At 38.8% G+C, this 18,586-nt stretch overlaps 1 protein-coding gene across 12 annotated transcripts in view; it reads left to right on the top strand.

Moving 5' to 3' along the window:
* The window catches only part of TARBP1 (tRNA guanosine 2 -O-methyltransferase TARBP1), a 101,246-nt gene that overhangs the window by 41,013 nt on the left and 41,647 nt on the right, over nucleotides 1-18,586 (top strand). For 9 of the 12 annotated variants that reach the window (XR_012158155.2, XR_012158154.2, XM_073338124.2 and 6 more), the window contains exons 10-18: nucleotides 1,081-1,248; nucleotides 1,701-1,839; nucleotides 2,143-2,239; nucleotides 2,480-2,655; nucleotides 6,702-6,799; nucleotides 11,420-11,581; nucleotides 14,007-14,200; nucleotides 14,628-14,889; nucleotides 14,983-15,171. Coding sequence is in view for 10 of the 12 variants with exons in the window: in XM_073338124.2 (XP_073194225.2) it covers nucleotides 1,081-1,248; nucleotides 1,701-1,839; nucleotides 2,143-2,239; nucleotides 2,480-2,655; nucleotides 6,702-6,799; nucleotides 11,420-11,581; nucleotides 14,007-14,200; nucleotides 14,628-14,889; nucleotides 14,983-15,171 (1,485 nt within the window). In the remaining 2 variants the exon portion in view is untranslated. The remainder of the gene's footprint in view (nucleotides 1-1,080; nucleotides 1,249-1,700; nucleotides 1,840-2,142; nucleotides 2,240-2,479; nucleotides 2,656-6,701; nucleotides 6,800-11,419; nucleotides 11,582-14,006; nucleotides 14,201-14,627; nucleotides 14,890-14,982; nucleotides 15,172-18,586) is intronic. The other 3 variants (XM_073338123.2, XM_073338122.2, XM_073338120.2) reach the window with 2 other exon arrangements.

The following is an 18,586-nucleotide window of genomic DNA, read 5'->3' as shown; positions in this document are numbered from 1 at the left end:
CCCGAAGATCCTGCATGTTCAGACATGTTCCTTTCATCATCTTCAACACAGCTTCCTCCTGAGAAGGAACACTTCTCATGATGTTGTTTCATTCGGGCAACCAGGCCTTACATTTCTTTGTTGCACTGTTTGCATTTTGCACGCATGCCTGTCTTACCCACAGGTAGAGAAACTTCATTAAAATATTCCCAAACTGAGTCTCTTTTACGGCCTGCTGCCATTATAGGTTTTCCCTTCTAGTGAGAGAATGGTATGGTAGATCTCAGATCAAGGAAAGCTACACTCAAAGACCTCAAGACTTCTGGAATGTGCTGCCCAAACAGTTTCATTTTTTGTGCCTGTCCCACCCTTCTCACATTTATCTCCTGACTTCTTCTTGTCCAGACCTATTCCGCCCCCAACAATCTTCTATTTGTTGAACTTTTTGAAACTTTTCACTTTTAGAGAGAGGTAAGGGATTGACTCTGTGTACACAAATTTGCAGAGGGACAATAGAATTGAGGTCTGTTATTTCTCACCTCTGTATATTATTTATTTTATTGAAAAACATTTTTGCTATTAACAAGCATGTTATCTCTGGAGACACAAATCCACAGTTTGAGAACTGCAAAACTCAGCATCTCTGATGGTATCTTCTTGACTGAGCACTGAGTCCCATTGTGTAGATAGAAAGATTAACCTAAAGAATCTATACAGAAGCCCCTGGAACCCCATAAGATTGGGTCCCTAATTCATGAGATATTGGAGCTAATTTACAAAACTTTTCTTAAACATTACAGGAATATATTGTCTCATGCTATGGAATTAGAATTTATAATCCCTATTCCATGATGAGATATCTTTTAGCTATAATGTATCTTAATTAAAACTATCTTTAGATAGGTTTTTTTCCCTCAAAAAAAAATCCGATTTAAATAAAAAAAAAAATCTTTTTTTTTTTTTTAAATCATTGATTTTTATCCACCCTGGTTAGCGGATATAGGATTTGTTTGCTGGAGTAATAAACTGTTTTGTCTTATCTTTAAATGTGCCTTCTCTTCAGAATGATTATCTGCTGTACCTGTCTTTCCTTTTTCATAGTTTTGGAAGTATTTTCTGAGGCAGTGGGTGTCTGGGAACCTCTTAAAGGGCCAGTATTTGGGTGCCAAAGAATTGCATGAGAATTGCCTCTCATTTTCGTTTGTGTGGCAAAACCCAGCATTTACAAGAATAACAGAACTCCATTCCCAAAAGAAGACAAATTTGCATGTAAGATTAAATTTTTGCTTTCCATTTTGAATTTTAACTCTCAAAATACACATATATCACAACCTTGAATGGGCACATTCAGCCACAGAATTAGAAATTTAAGTGAAAAAACATGGAAGGAGTAATCTTTGGACTTAAGAACATTCTGACTGAATAAGTAGATCTAGCTGCATGCGATGGCACAGCAGGTTAATGAAGTAATGACTATGCTCAGCATCTGTTCTACTCTTGTTATGAGTACGAAAAGCTTAAACAAGTACAGGATTTTTAAAAAAAAAAATACTGCAGATTTCTTCCCTTTTCTACATATGTATCAAACGTGTATTAATACGTATACCACCATACACACTTCTAGAGAATTTAAGCATATTGGATCGTGTCGGATAACTTATTTTCTTCTATATACCCTAAGTTGGCAAAAGTGTTTAAATAGCAACATTTATTTCATTTAGCTTTGCGATTGGCTGTATACTCATGACAGATGCTTCAGAAAGTCCATAAACTGCCATGTTGAGTATCAAGAAAGATCTTCATTAAGTGCATATGTACATACTCTTGTGGAAGATTACCTTAAGGCACCTACATCCAAAAGTAAGTTCAGTTAATCTTTATGAATTAATAGCTCCTAAATGCAAAAAACCAAAAGGCTGGTAGATGCTCTCTTATGTAGTAGGTAGAGGATGAAAATGAACCTGGTTTAATTTAAATTTATATACAAGAATGCAAAGTGTTCATTATTAATATTTACGCTGATATTTTTTATATTGAATTCATGAATCATTTATGTATCACTGCCTGCTGTTAATAGGATTGGAAACCTACATTAACAGTTAAAATTACCATACTGAGATTTTAAAAAAAATATAATGGAAAATTTAAATTCTCTTTAATCAGGAGAAAACTGCTTTATGCCTGACTGGTTTGAAGCTAAGCTTGTTGCTACAATGATTCTTCTGGCTGCAGATGTGGAGGAGGTGAAGAATAAACACAGGCAAGTAGGAATCTCATCAAATTTTTTTCTGGGCCTGTTCCAAAGCCCACTGAAGCCAGTGCAAAGACTCCAGTTGACTTCAGTGGCTTTGGATCAATCCGTAGTCAATTGCCTTAGAACTTGTCTTGTAAAATTTTCAAAAGTGCCTAAATGACTTTGGAGTCTAAGTCCTAGATTTTCAAGTGACTTAGACATGTAAGAAAAGTTCACAGAATATTTTTTAATTTTTGTTTTGTGCAGCAAAAAAAGCAACACTGAACGGGATGAACTAAAGTCTTTCTTGCACCCTCTTCTGGATGTCTTGTTGAAACTTGGCACTAATGCTTACATACCAACACTGAAAACCGATAAAAGTCTACAGCTACTGTTGAAGCTATTACAGACCTGTTTGTTAAAACAGTCCAGTCCACAAGATGGTTAGTGATATCTTTAGTATATTGCATCCTATATAATTTATAATCAAATTAAACTTGTGGATATTTACTACGGTAAATGGATATTGTCAAGTAATGTCCATTCGTAAGTAATGTACATAAAAAAGTTTATAATCAGGGCCATGCCCTCCAAATCAGAAACTGTGGGCCCAATCGTGCAGAAGCCCTTCTGGCGTATCCCACCACTGCTTGTGAGTTGAGGATGTAGAATGCTTCCAAGAAAGCACTTGGCATCCTTCAGGATTGGACCCACAGGTATTTAGAACCTGGATAGCATGAACATATTACAAATAACTATGAGCCCATTCTTTGGGAATTGAGCCTGCAGAGTTCCTAGCAGTCCGTGGAATCTCCCAGGAGACTGCTTTCACCTTGCAGGATTGAATTCCAAACTTCTTTTCTCCTTTTAAATGCTTTGGTATCGAGACATGTAAGAAAAGAAAAGGCACTCTTTAGGTATGACCTGCTGTGTTTTCATGCTTCTCTGCTGCAGAGTAAAGCCAAGTAATAAACTTAATTGCCAGTGTTATGAACTGACCTATTTGCTGATGATTCACGAACAGGGAAATACAGTAAATGTCCAAGTTGGGTTGGCATGTTTACCATTTAAAAAAAAGGGAGGGGGACACACTGTATTGAAAGGGGAAAACTGAAACAAACAGGTTCTGCTTTTCAAGCTTGTACAGTGATGTTACTAAGAGTGGTGAATGCTTTGTTTAAAAAAAGTACAAAAATGTACTTGATGTTCCTTTCGAAAGGTGGCTGCATTATTGGCATTTTCTTACTCAACAGATCTGCTACCTGTGTTTACTGAGTCTGCAGACTTTAGCGTTGAAAAATAACTTTTTACTAATTATTACTCTTGATAACCTTTGAGGGCCAACAGAACTATGGGAGAGTTAGCTGGATTCTGTTCTGCATTATGGTTTATCAAAATAATTTCTAAGTTCCCTTTGCAGAATTGTTATTACAGGTAAAGCATGAACCAAACAGCATGCAAGGGGGAGATATGGTGCAATAACTGTAATAATTTGATGTAGCAACAAAATTACAATGTTTAACCTTGTGAACAAACTAGAGATGTGCACTCCTATACAAGCAGTCAGCTGAGCCATTTTCAGCCATGTTAATAAATAGAGAACATTGATAATAAGCACAATATAGTTTTGAAATATGTCCATATTGTTTCTGGCATTTGGCAGTTTTCCATTTAATTAAACTGTGATTTCAAAAATTAAATATCAGCGCAAGATTTGGCTGTTAAATCTCCAGGAAGGGTACCAAGCTTTCCTCTGAGCTTGCTCTTTGGTGTAATTCTAAGGTGACACAGAAAACCTTGAAGAAATCCTCAAAGGTATTCTTTGAGAATCTCTGCTGGGAGCTCAACCTGTGCTTCATAGATGTTTATTTCACAGCAGGTCCAATCAGATAGACTCCACTTTAATACTTTGTTATCCTCCCTGTGTTCTGTTGACTCCCTATATGTTGGTGCAAAAAGAGCATGCAGAGGCTTTCAGTGCCATCTCCTTATTGATGTATTATCCGTCTGACTTTCAGTGCCACTGTGGTCTCCCTTGAAATATAGATTGAGGTACGTAGGTGGTGAAGTACATTTTGCCACGTTTACCCACTACAGCCCCTACAGTAGTAACATACCTGTCATTTTCTATGACTAAGTGCCATACAAATGTATTGTGTGGCACTATGTCTTGTGCATGTTTTATTGTAACCTTCCCTAAGTAACAAATGCTATTTTCCATTATAATCTTGTGCTCTCATTTGTTTATAACTTTCTGAAAATAACATTTTAGTTATTGAAATCTTCCATGCTTGGTCTCTACGTAAAGGTGAACTACTTTAGAAAGCGTCAAGAAACTCTCTTTTAGCTGGTTTCAGAGTAGTAGCCGTGTTAGTCTGTATTCGCAAAAAGAAAAGGAGTACTTGTGGCACCTTAGAGACTAACCAATTTATTTGAGCATCATCCGATGAAGTGAGCTGTAGCTCACAAAAGCTCATGCTCAAATAAATTGGTTAGTCTCTAGGGTGCCACAAGTACTCCTTTTCTCTTTTAGCTGTTGTGTATGCAGATGTTTTTAAGAAAAAAACAAAAAACTTTTCCCATTGTACATTATATTAGCGGCTGAATTTGGAAACTGAGCATTCTAAATAGTCCTCATTGAGGAGTAAGCTCGTGACAAAGTTTGGGAAAAAATGGTTTGGGAATTCAATAATGTTATGAACATTTGAAAACGGTCCAGCTCTTTATCTTTCATCTTTGCAAACTTCACTAAACTTTGATCACTCACAAGAAGGAATATGACCCACTTCACTCTGCAATGCTATGAAAGTACAAAGTGTTTTAAGTACCCTTATTTTAATCATTTAAAAAGAGCAGATACAATGCTAGATAGAAACAAGGAGCAAATTGATAAGAGTTAGAACATGTCATTTTCACATAGTTGCTTTTCTGACTAGAACCCCATTTTAACTAGCTGTGTGTACAAATGAAATAGATCTATCTTTATGTGTCTATTGAGAGACATTGGGCCAGATTGTGACCTTACATCTATCCCTGAGTGTGGTGCAGCAAGGAAAGAGTTCTGACTCTGAGGAGGAAAGTGTTCCTTTCTCAGCTTGCTTTGTTTTTATTCTAAGGGAGAAAGTATCTGCTACCGGCTATTGTAGTAGTAAATTCTTCTCCCGCTGTGCCAGTTCAGCTGTGCTAACTGGCATATTGTGGGAACAGAGCCAGTGGCTGTGTTCATTCCCAGCCCCTCTCGATCCATTCCCTGGTTACTTTTGTGGAGGTAAAGGAGGGCTAGTGTCAGTGATGCCTGCTCTTGTCCTCGTTACATACGCTGGTGTTCCAGGTAGCCCAACCCCTTACTTTTCTGCATGGGTGCATTGGGCAAATGACAGTCTTGCCCATGGTGATCTTTTCTGATGTGCATGCTCATTCTGCAATTTGCATCCAACCATAAATGTGTTAAACAAATATTATATATATAATTTTCCCATATAAGCATACTCCTCCTCAGTGATGTATATGATCATAGTAGTTTTGGTTTAAAACAGGAAAGGTGTATTTTTTTTTCACTTTCACTCAGCTTTAAAAGCCGTTGAAGGGATTTTGCTTGTTTTTCAGAAAAAAGTTATATTTGTGTAGAGGCTCATTATGGAAAATTTCAGTACCAGTAATAAATATTTCACAAAATTATGAAACTGTGAAAATTAGGTTTGAATGGAACCTGTTTTGCAGCCATAACTTAAATTGCTGATTCAAGACCGAGAAACTTTTTTAGTAAAGGTCAACAACCACACACACATAATCTGGGCATTAGAATACCATAATATACTATAATAAAGTTTGAGAGTCGTTCTAATTACTTTAGGCTCTGATCCAGCAAAGCATTCGAGTATGTGCTTTAACTTTAAGCACTTGAATAATCTCATTGACTTTGAGATCTCTCTGGTGTTTATTCAGTCAAATTGATTGCTGATAAATATAGACAGCAAACCAATGAACTACAGGTTTACTTGGCCATTAAATTGGACCTACTAGTTTATGAGATTTGATCTGGAACTCTGAATACCCTCCAGATTTATTGATTAACACTTGAGAAGATTTGAGGGATTCTTAGCATCAAGTTTTTATACATTTTTAAGCAGCAGAGCTTTGTGTGTGGCCTTTAAGATAGAATGCCTAACCCTAAAAAGGTAATCACAAACATTGCTTGAAAATGTTATATTCTTATATTTTGTGCACCATTTTATAGCCCTCTAACCAAACAGATGAAGATCCCCTCAAAAAGAGAAGTAGAACCCACTGAAATAGAATAGTATACAATAAAACAGTGAGCAGTCATTTATACTGAATGATCAGAGGCTTAAGAGAACTGTAAATGCTTATTCCTGTATAGCTTGACATTGTATGGTAACCTGATTTAATCCACTTTGTATATCATGTATCTCTCTAACACAAAAAAGTACATTGTTTTAATAGTGCGTTTGTTTTGTTTTCTGTATAGATGTGGTGTTAAGTTTTCTCTCTAATTCTGTTATGACTGCTGCAGAAAGTATTCTGGAATTTGTCCTCAGAAGACTCACTACAAGTGAGTTGAATACTGTAAGTATTTACTGTAGGTACTTGAAAGACATACTGTCTGATTTCTTGTTTTTTTTTAATTACAGTTCTGATTGTTAATCTGTTATACATGGAATTGGCAATATTTTTACATGTTTCCAAATGAAATATTTCAACACGCAGAAAATCATCTTGGATAGAAATACTTTAATGGTTTTTGATAAAAGCCCGCTGAGACAGATATCTGAAGTTTCTTCCAGTAAAGGGTATTCAGCAAAGATTGGTTTACCTCAGCCATCAAACTGACTTGAAATTTGGCACAGTGGGAACAGTTCACTACATTAATTGTCACTGCTCTGGTCTAAAGAAATCCTATAGCAGAGGTACTGAACTGGTGGTTTTGAGAGAAAGTTACTTGACAATTTGTTTTTATAGTACTGGTCAACATTTTATTTTATTTTCCCTCTCGCTCTTTACTGTATTCAGTAAAAGGCTAGTTAAAATTTAAACAGTTTTTCATGTTGGGGTTTCACTGAGAGTCCTAAAATGAAACCTGAGAGGTGCTGGTGATATTTGACTTCTTAAAAAATTGCTAATAACTAGTTTACTCCTGGGGGAATTCTGCGTTACTGCAGAATGCAGAATTCCCTATTTTCCATACAGACTTTCTGGCTGCCGCTAAGGGCCGCTGGAGCGCCCAGCCTGGGAGTGCTGGAGGCTGCATGCTCTTTGATCGTCATTCTCCCAGGACGGGAGAGGGCTTGGGAGACCGAGCCAGCTCTAGCAAAGGGTGAGGAAGGGCAGGGGGCCGCACTACACCATGTCCTCCAGCGGAACAGTATAGAAGCTTGGTGGAGTAAAGGATCTGTTGGGGCTGGTTTCTGGGCTGGGGGCTGCCCTTTGGCTGGGCTCTGTGGGGAAAGGCGGGGCTGGTATCTGGGGGCTGCCCCGTGGCTGGGCTCTGTTTTGGGGGGGTGCTAGTGTTCTAGGCTGGGGGGGGTGCCCCACGCGGCTGGGCTCTGTGCAAGGGTGGGGCTGGTGTCTAGGCTAGGGGGTGCCCTGTGGCTTGGCTCTGGGGGGAAGGAGGTGTGAGTGTCCGATCCGGGGCGGGGGGGTGCGTGTGCTCCATAGCTGGGCTCTGGGGAGATGCAATGTCTGGGCTCTGGGTGCCCCACACAGCCCCCTCCAACACCCCCCAACTGGAACCGGGTTGTTGTAGGGGTTTCTTTAACTCTCTGCTCCTGGGGGAATCTTTTTGGCTGTTGTCTGTATTGTTGACATACTTGTTGACAGGTACTTTAAAATAAATTCCCAAAATAATTGAAACTGGAGTGATTATATTGTGTTGTTTTTGACAACTGAAATATGCAGAATTTTAAAATAGTATGCACAGATTTTTTTTATTTTTTGGTGCAGAATTTCCCCAGGAGTACTAGCTCTCTGTTGGTCTTGAGCAGAGAGCTTTACGAAGGAGCTTACAAGACACACACAAGGCGAAACTAGTGATAAACGGTTCATGGGAGAAAGAGTAAAATGAGACATAGTGATGAGAAGAAATGTAGTATTGCTGAAGGAGGTAGGTTTTCAGGAGAAGAGAGGGGCTTGGCTGACGGAGGGCTATTCAAAGCATAGAAGGCAGTATAACAAAGTACAAAGCTAGAGAGTGAGAAAGGAGATAAAGCAAAAAGATGAGTGGGTTGGGAGAAATGTGGGGAGTTGAGTGGCAATAGAAGTGTAGGAGGAAATGAGATCAGAGATTTAAAGGCCTTTAAGGTGAGTACAAGGAGGTGAGCAGTGTGACAAGAGGACGGTGACTTCAGCAGATGCAATTTGGATAGACTAGATGGGGAGAAGTGAGAAGTTGAAAGACAGAAAGGAGGTTACTGTAAACAAGATGAGAGAGAGAGAGAACCTGGGCAAGAATTTTAGCAGTAGTTAGTGGCTACTCAGAGGATAAAGGGAGAAAGGTCCAGATTCAAAATAGCATTTAGTGTCTAAGTCCCAGGTTCAATTCCCCATTCTGTGCCAGAGTAGGAGAAAGGTTATGAACAGGGGTTTCCAACACCTCTTAGGAGAGTGCTCTAACCCCTGAGCTCTGAGATAGTTTGATATGGGGCTCTGTCAGTCTGTCCTGTTGCAGCTGTTCCACTGTGGATAACTAATGAACAAAACATTGGACCCTGGGTCTCCCAACTCCCAGGAGAGTGCCCGAAGCACCAGGCTACAGAGTCATTCTTTCTCTCTCTCTGGCCCAGGGACCATTTAAGTATTGAACAGCCTCAACAAGCGAGATTGAGAGAGCCCCACATGAGACTATCCCAGAGCTCGGTGGTTACTGCACTCAGCTGAGCAGTGGGTGGCCCCAGTTTGAATCCTTTCTCTCCCTCTGCTTCAGGGGGGAGTTGAACCCAGGTCTCCCTCATCTCAGGTGAGTACTCTAACCATTCGGCTAAAAGTTATAAGGTGGATATCACCTCTGGCCATTTTGTGTGGAGTTAGGCACCTGCCTAGCTCATTCTCACAAGAAACACTGTTAGGCGCTTATGCCACCTGACTCCATGAGAGGGGTTCCCAGCTATAAATCGCTAGCAGTGATAGGCACTTCCCTGCAGCCTGGTCTCAGCACTTACCTCTCTGAGAGGAGTGGGACTTAGCACACATTCTTCTCATTGCTGTCTCCTATTGGCTAATTTAGGCACTTTCTTGCCTAATTTGCTTGATTTTGTAAATCTCATTCTGAGATGCCTATTTTTCCCCATTTGTTGTATGGGGAGCCAAGGTGCTTAACTCAGCCTTTGTGAATCGCAGTTTTGTCCCTGTCATTTTCTAGATTCCTAAAAGTGACACTCAGTGTCACAATGCCTACGTCCCTTTGTGAATCTAGGCCAAACTAGCCAGTGTAGACTCCAAATAAGAAAGTTGCATGGGAAGGAGGAAGGGACAGGAAGTGACTAACAGGGAGGGAGGGAGAAGTTCATAGTCACTTATAACACTTGGGGGAGTGCAAAAAGATGGTCTTTGTAAGAGGAAGGTAGCAACAGAGGTTGAGGCATCAGAAAAGAGCTGTGTTTCAGCAAGAGTGAAGAGGTGGATGGTAGCAGGAAAATAGAGGTTGTGGATCAGGGTGAGCATTTCAGCAGTGGAGTGAGAGTTTGAGAGGGAACATAATCAGAGAGGGAGTGTGGAGTATGGAAATAAAACTGATATGGAAAGAGTCCAAGAGGGGTTCATAATAGAGGATGGGATGAAAAGGGGACCTGAACTGAGACAAAGACTAAGGCTGAAATGAGAAGAGGATTTGTGAAAGTGAGAAAAGGAACATAAGAATGGCCATATTGGGTCAAACCGGTGGTCCATCTAGTCCAGTATTCTGTCTCTGACAATACCAAAGCTTATGGGGCAGTGTACAGAACAGACCAGTTGGAGTGATCTGCCCCTGATCCATCCCCTACTGGCTTCTGGCAGTCAGAAGTTTAGGGTCACCCGAAGTCTGGGGTTTCATCCCTGACTATCTAGGCTCATAGCCATTGATGGACCTATTCTCCATTAATTTATATAGTTCTTTTCTTGAACCCAGTTGTACTGGTGGTCATCACAACATTGCATGGCAAGGAGTTCCACAGTTAATTGTGCACTGTGTAAAAAAAAGTACTTTCTCCTATTTGTATTGTACCTGTTGCCTATTAATTTCATTAGGTGACCCTTGGTTTTGGTATTGTGGGAAAGGGTAAATAACACTTATTCACTTTTTCCACACCATTCATGATTTTATAGATCTCTATCATATCACCCCTTAGTTTTGTCTTTTCTAAGATGGACAGCCCTAATCTTTTTAGTCTCTCCTCTCTCTCCTCAAGCCATTCCATACCCTTGATCATCTTTTTTGCTCTTCTCTGAACCTTGTCCAGTTCCACTATATCCTTTTTGAAATGGGGCTACCAGAACTGGACACGCTGTTCAAGATGTGGGTGGTCTATGGATTTATATAGTGGTGCATTGTGGTATTTTCTGTCTTATTTTCTGTCCCTTTCCTAATAGTTCCTAAAGAAGAGAAGGTGTTTAGCTCTCTGGGAGTAGAGAAGGCAGTAAAGTTCATGAAAGTACACAGTGGGTGAAGAGAGGAGAGAGAGTAGGTCGTGTTGGGATGACGTGGTGTGGAGTAGGAGAAGTATGTGAAAGGGAGCACAGAAGCTAGAAGCCAGAGAACAAATAGAGGAGACGTAGTGGGAAAGCGAAGTAGGAGTGGGGAGAAGCGTGTACGCTCTTTTCTTAGGACTCTGTGGTGAGACATCTGCAGAAGAAGAAAAAGCAGTGGTCCAGTTATCAAACAGTTGATTTTGCACTGACCGCTTGAAATGATCTATGGACCCAACAGGAAGAAGGGCAGAGCCTGTGGTCAAATGGAGGGGAAGGAAGTTTCTAGTAAAAAAAGAAGACTGGAGATTCCTTTCATAGTTCCAGAGTTGCTGTTGATTGCTCCGTGAACCCTGAGGTGGAATGGGGGAACCTGACAGGAAGGGAGAGAAGAAAGTGTGTTTAGCCACAAGAAGAAAAGACTGTTCAACTGTAATTGTTGCTGCTGCTCCTGCCTTTTTCTAGCTGTCTCATTTTCAATTTAATTTTTTCCCTCTTTAGTGACTCTGCTTGCCTTCTTCATGTTAGGTTTCAGATCTGGATCGTTGTAATTTATACTTAGCATTATTGTCAGACCTGGTGAATTTATGCTCAAAAGCTGGCTGGAAAAAGGGGCCCTCCATTTGGAATTTCATCTCTTCTCTGATAAATGCCTCTATTCGAAATCTGCAGGAGACGGGCAATGAACAGGTAATTTTACAAGGGGTAATGGCATAACTATATGATACAAATATTAATGAATATATTACTTTACAGAAAACTCACTTGTGTAATTCATCTGCAGTGTTATGTTGCAGTGAAACACTCTTGTTTCCCAAAGGACATTATTAGTACCCTAGTTCTTTGTTAAAGGTATACAGTTGCTATATAGCTAAAACAATGCCTTGGTGGCAATAAACACATTTTTCTCAGATAAGATGGTTTGTGTAGTGCTCAAAGACTTTTTCCTAAAATACAGTAAAATGTTAGATAGCTTTGAAAATAGAATTAAGTTGAAACCCCATCCCCCAAATGTTAGTATTAATACAGCGTTAAATTTGAAGGTCAAGAAATTCCAAAAGCTAACATTTTCTGTTGCAGTATTCATTCCCCCATGTTTTATATCCCACAGTTATACATGTGTGTTATGTAGAGTAATATGTTAATATTTTCATTTTTCAGCGAAAGAGAAATATAAAATATTTGATGTGAAACATGGCTGAATTCATATTGCTAGAGGAACTTTAACTTTTGGAATTTCCAGACTTGAGTTCTTGATCTAGAAGCATTAATGCTCTGTCAAAACGATTTTGGGGGGATTTAATTTCCTGTGCGTGTGTGTTTTTCTTGCTCCCTTTTAAGTTAGTGGAAGTTTAATGATTACTACAGTGGGAGCAAAATGTCTTCAACTGAGCTGTGAATGCATGCAAAGTACATTTTTAAGTTGGTTGTCTAGGTTTAAGGTATATCCACTATAGAATATTCATTCATCTCTTTCTTAAATCAAATTATTTTTCTCCCCCAAGCAAAGCAAAGATATTAGTTCAAAAAGAGAGGAGGATTATATTCATGCCAAATCTGTATCTGTTTTTATTTTATGGTAGCCCCCTGATATTTTTTAAAAGGATAGAATTTTAAAATGGAAAAAATGTGTTATTTTCAGCCTTGACAAAGTGAAAAATGGATGGACAGATTTTGCTCACTTTCTTTTTTTTTTTTCTTTTCTTTTTTGGTGGGGGGAGGAGAGCATAAATCACCTGTCATCTTTAGTACACAAAGTGAATGTTGTGATGAATTGTGTAAAAACAGAACTGTATGTTTGAAACTGTTTTTCAACCTTAATTACAGTGGCAGTGATAAGCACCCTCTAATATTCCGATGCTATCCTTGTCAGAACAAATCAGTAGGCTCAAAGAAGTAAAGAAATTAAATCATACATGGAGGGCAGAATGAGAGCTAAAACACACTAGCATCATTTTTGCATGACTAAGTGGAAAAGCAAGTTCGATTTTTTTCCTCTGTTTGGGATTTTATCATAATTATTATATTATCAAACAAAAATGACTTTTGTGGGTTAGTAGCATATTGTAACAGTATATTGAGGCCTGACTCAGTAATTCTTCCCAAGTCAATACTTTAGTTGAATCAGAAGGAGGTTTAACTGATTAATGAGTGTTTGAGTAGGGGCTCTATGTTAGTTATGTGTTGTGGAAAGATTGCAGCTGTTTCTTACAGCCATTCTTCATAGAGGAGGTGGGCAGAGGTTAGGAACATTTTCTGTGTTTCTGATAGCTGGAGGCAGTGAGAAAATCTGTTATTATATTGCATTTTGTACATTGCTGTACACATTGACAGTGCTAGGTAATTTTTTATATAATCTTCTGTCCCTCTTCCTTCCCCCTGCATATTTGTTCCTGTATATCTTTACACACAAATTAATATATTTGGTTGGGAGTGAGCTTTTATACTATTGTAGATCGCATAGTCTCTTCTGCTTGCTCTGCTTCTCAGACACAATAATTTTCCTTTAGTTGAAGTGACTGTTGTTGCCTTCTAGACTGCTTTAACTACTCTCTCTACTGGCCTGGAGGACTCTGGCTACACGTGCCTGGATTTTACTTTTTTTTCCAGATTTCCATAAATAATAGAATTCAAACTTATAATTTGTGAGGAATTTGATTTGGGGGAAAATATACCTATGACAGGTATACATTTGAATATTTGCTTAACACTAAGTTGGTGACATAAAACAGAAAATATGAAATTAAGACTGACCTCAGTTGCTGTTCAGCCTTAACTGTACTGGCACAAGTGCTGTAATATACTAGAATGAAATTAATTTCTTAGCATTTCCATTGTTAATAAAAGTACATAAGCTAATTTCTGCTCACTCAGTTAACTATGAATGTCATGTCATAGTCAAACTACAGGGCTGGTGCTGATAAAGGAATGCTTGTAATTTGTAAGATCACACACACACACGTTTTTCCCTACATTGTACTTTCTAATCAGATTTTCATATGTAATAGTATATTTTAAGGGTATTCAATATGCATCAGTATATTATACATAATTGATTAGGGGAAATCTTAGTATGTTATACTGTTGATTTTGATTTTTAATTTTTAATTACTAGGAACCAAAGCTTGGAGAACAGATTCAAAAAGTAGTTAGTATGGCCTCACTGACTGTGGTTTGTGAGATTATTGATCGGAAACCTGAACTGCAACTTAAATCTCTACACGCTGTTGAAACCCTAAAAGGTTTTATTTCCTCTGTTCAACTTAATCAAGTATTAAAGAAGCCTTCTTATATTGAGGGAAAAAATAGGTATGTCTCTGCTTCAGTTCAAGTCACTCTCTATAAATCTTTAATACAGGGTAAAGTAACTCTAAGATAACTTTTTTGGTAATTTTTGACAAGATACAAGTTTCATAAGTGATAATTTAATGAATTCAGGTTGTCTAAGGAGCTAAATGAATTTGTCTTACTCTTCAGATCCAGAATATGATGGAAGCTAAATGGATTTGCTCATCTTAGCCCTTTCTGTAGTAGACAGGGAATTAGGACTCAATTGATTCTTCCTGAAGTGAATAGATATCTTTCCACTGAATTTACTGGGAGTTGAATTGACATTTAGACTTTTGATTCTAATCTTTTTTCTGTTAGGACATTACATTATTGCCTATAGTTTGTATGTAAAGAAACTGAAGTATTAAGTATTAATGTGGACTTAAAAGTATTTTCTCTGTTACAGTTTATTTGAAGAATCAACATCTTCTCAAGGATGGGGGAAAATCGTTGCAAGCTATGTACATGACCAGTGGGTTTGCCTTCATTTTATTTTAAATAAGTATCATAAATTTATACCATTGTCAAATGATGAGACTCTGGAACTATCTTTGCTTGCAGTCCAAAGGCCAATAAGAACTCTACAGTCTGCACTGGAAGCTCTAACTCTTTTGCCTTCTGACCAGGTTTTACCTGTGTTTCATTGCATGAAAGTGCTTGTTCCCAAGGTAAGAGACAAAAGCAAACCTATGGTCAATAACAATAATGAAAATTTTTCCATCCCAGAAATGAAACACTGCTTTCCTTCCCTTTATTTTCAGCTTCTGGGCTCATCCGAATCTCTCTGCATAGATGCATTTGATATGGCTTGGAAAGTTATGTCCTCTTTGAGCAACACACAGCTAATATTTTGGTCTAATTTAAAAGCCTTTGTTTGGTTTGTTTTTGACACTGAAGTTCTTGCTGTTGCTGCAAGTAGCAAGGGTCAAGCATATTCAAAAATAAAGGAGGTAAGTGTTAGTGTTCTTTTTTGTAAATGCATGTAAATTCTTGAGCGGAAGACATCTTTTCTTAATAGATGATTTTTTCCTCTCTCAGCTATCTCAGTGAATTTTTCTCCTCACAAAAGATGCTGGATTGAGAGCACTAGAACCAAAGTCATTTTTGTTTATCTTCAGAACATCAGTACAGTGTATTCCACCCTTTCAGGAGGGACTGCCTCTAGGGGTAAGAAGGTTGTTTAATTTTCAGGTCCATTAAGTCTATGCCGTCTCTGCTGGTCCTGCCAGCTAGGGCTCTAGGGAGTGGTGGAGGGAAAATTGTCTACTATGAACTACAAAGAAAAAAAACATTTCTAGTAGATCACAAAAAATCATTACATGGCAATGACTTTTGGTCGCTACCAATCTGTGCTGGCTTCAAAATGGTGACCTACAAGAGATAGGCTTTATATCTCATTACAATTTGTTTCACTCATCCAGTTCCCCTTTACTTGTTCCGTGATATAGGTAATGAAAGATACTGTACCTTTGACTTGTAAATTATTCACTTCCCTGGCTATCCAAGATCTTCTGAATTCATGAATATGATTGCAGTTTCCTTTGGTCTGATTAGTGAGTTTTTTGCTGTAATTTCATATCTACTGTATGCATTATTACTTGTATCTTTATCCAGTGGTTTATAGATCTGTCTTTTGATAACATTGACGAGCTATTAGACTTGAAGTTAGGACACTATTAAAACAGACAACTTTTGCTGCGGCTGTAGAGAGGTTTTTTCCCAGGATTCCAGAATGCTGAGAAAAAATGTAACCTGTAAAACAAAGATTTTACCATCTTAAAGAAAGACGAATTTATTAACATTGGAGCTAGTTCTATTATATTTTTACTTGCCATTCTGGAAAACAGGAAATCCATCTTTACTGATTTTGTTGAGGTATGTCATTTCCTGTTCTCCAAGAGTCCAGTTGCTTCAGCTACATTTGATGAAGAGGGAGAGGGGGTTTCAGGAAAATTTGTAATTGAGTGAAAGTTCCTATTTTCCTGGGTTTTAGTAAAACCATTTTTGGATGTTTGTATTGGTTATAAAGCTTATGGATTTTTTTTTATCATTTTTACAGTTAGATCCTTGATGCCAGCATGCAAGTTTATTGTGGTGTATTTTGGCACCAAATAATGGTAGTCAATTTTGGTCTAAATGGTAGCATTTTCTTTAGCTCCTTTCTTCATCTTTGTATTTATGTTTGACCAATTTATGAATACTTTTTTCATAATCTGTTACCTAGTAAATTAATTTAAAAAGTCGCTGTTTACCAACAGTTACCACATAGTGGTAGCTGAGAATATTGTTGTTTTCATTTGTGTTTAGAATAGAAAATGAATGTAGTATCTCAGATACTTCTTGTAGTAGCTTAGTAAATATTGAGTTTTTGATGACACCCACAGCAGTATTAAGCAGATAAGGACTTGAAGGACTTTGTGTGATCTCTTGACTTATGTCAACACAAGAAAAAGCTTTTACTCCACTGGCTTCCTACTTCTGATTAAAGAGGAAAAATATTCCCCCTTAAAAATATTTGATCAGTGCAATAGAAAGATAGTATATCCTTTGTGACAATAGTGAAGAGTGAATTGCATTAAGAGGCTACAAGATAACAAACAGGAAGTTCTTATGGGGAAACTAAATAATCTTTCAAAAGCTTTGTGCTTGTATTTGGCCGATAAAACCATATATATTGGGAAGAGTTTTAAAACAGTGTAATCTTAATTTTTCTTCGAGTGCTGTCCCTGTGGGTGCTCCACTGACAAGTGTCGGTGTATCCCGACACTGTCGATCAGAGATTTATGGTAGCAGCATCCGCACGGGCCTCACATGTGCAGTAGGTGTCTCGTGGTGCTGTTGGTGCCATGTCTAGCACGCACATGACCTGAGCCCTCCAATTCCTTGTCAACCATCCTCGGCTGAAGACTGAGCTACTCAGAGACTCTCTAAATGGATCTCCACATGCATTCAACATTGCTATCGTATTTGGAACGTGGACCCTCCTGCACACATCAGAGTGCATCCCACATGATCAGTTTCAACCTCGATAGTGTTCCTAAACATTGTTCTGATATTAGAGATTTGCAGGGTGGCCACTTGGGACTCTGTCCACACATTCACTGAGCACTATGCAATCACTCAAGACTCCAGGGCTGATGCCACAGTTGGCCTAACCATACCTACCTCTATGACTCAAATGAACTCAAAGTCCTTCCTGTCTTCTGAGGGGCACTGCTCTACATTCACCTGAAGTGGAGCACCCACAGGGACAGCACTCACACCCCCTCCCCTCTACTTCAGAGTTCGCAGTAAGGACTCTGCAGTAGAGAAGGAACTGGAGGGCTTGGGTCATGTGCATGCTAGACGCAGCACCACGAGATGCCTACTGCACATGCGTGACCCATGTGGACACTGCTACCGTAAATCTCCAGTCGACGGCGCCGGGACGCACCGACACCTGAAGTGGACCCACAGGGATGCATATCTCAAAGAACCTCAGTTACTGCACAAGGTGAGTAATCTCCTCTTTTTAGAGCTTTCAAAAAATAATATCCATTGATTTTCTTTTCTGTCAGTTCATTCTTTTTGAGTGCATTCTCTTTGAAATCCACTTCATCAAATAAATGTTAAAATGTAACAGCATCTGCGTTCAGTAATAGTTACATCAGATTCAGCAGTAGCAATCTTTGCTTGTGTCCCAGCTGAGAGAAGACATGTTGTTGCCTTAGCATATACAAGTAAAATAATTCCAAGTGGTAGAAATCAGTACCTGACCTCTCTGTCTGGTCTGTCTCTTCACAGACCTCCACACCTGGCAATCACATGCTCGGTGTTGTTTGAACGTATGAGCTGTAGCCATCGTTTGTTTGCTGCTGTTTGTTTAAATATTTGTAGTTTTTGTGTTAGTGTTGGTATTTTAAATATTTTCATGCCAAGGTATGTTTGTGCAAGTGTTGAGAGTCTTGCGTCTCTGTGACAGCTATCCCATTGTCTGCAGTGGGACATACCATGACCGCAGGAATCAAGGAGGTAACGAAGGTCTCCTATACACAACTAAGAGTCCAACCTACCTTCTGTCCCTTCATAAGAAAATGAAGATAAAATTCATAAGCAGGTGTCTACTTATGTACATACTTACCCCGCTCCGTGGCAGTACCTCTTGCCATTGACCCCTGTAGAGTGTCCCTATAGTTTTTAGCTTAAGAGACATTAAAAATTGAACTGTGGGATACTGAGTTGCTTTAGAAATATAGCTAAAATGTGTCTGCTGTCTACCACAGTGGACTGTACCAGCTTTAAAACATTAGCCAAAAAGTGGGCACAAGGGTAGTTTTGAGCTAAAAATGGAGTACTCCCACCATAGAATGCATAGAGAGGTGTCCA

This window comes from Lepidochelys kempii, chromosome 3 (genome assembly GCF_965140285.1).
Source record: "Lepidochelys kempii isolate rLepKem1 chromosome 3, rLepKem1.hap1, whole genome shotgun sequence".
In the NCBI taxonomy this organism is placed as follows: Eukaryota; Metazoa; Chordata; order Testudines; family Cheloniidae; genus Lepidochelys; species Lepidochelys kempii.
This window is presented reverse-complemented; position numbering and strand designations above follow the sequence as displayed.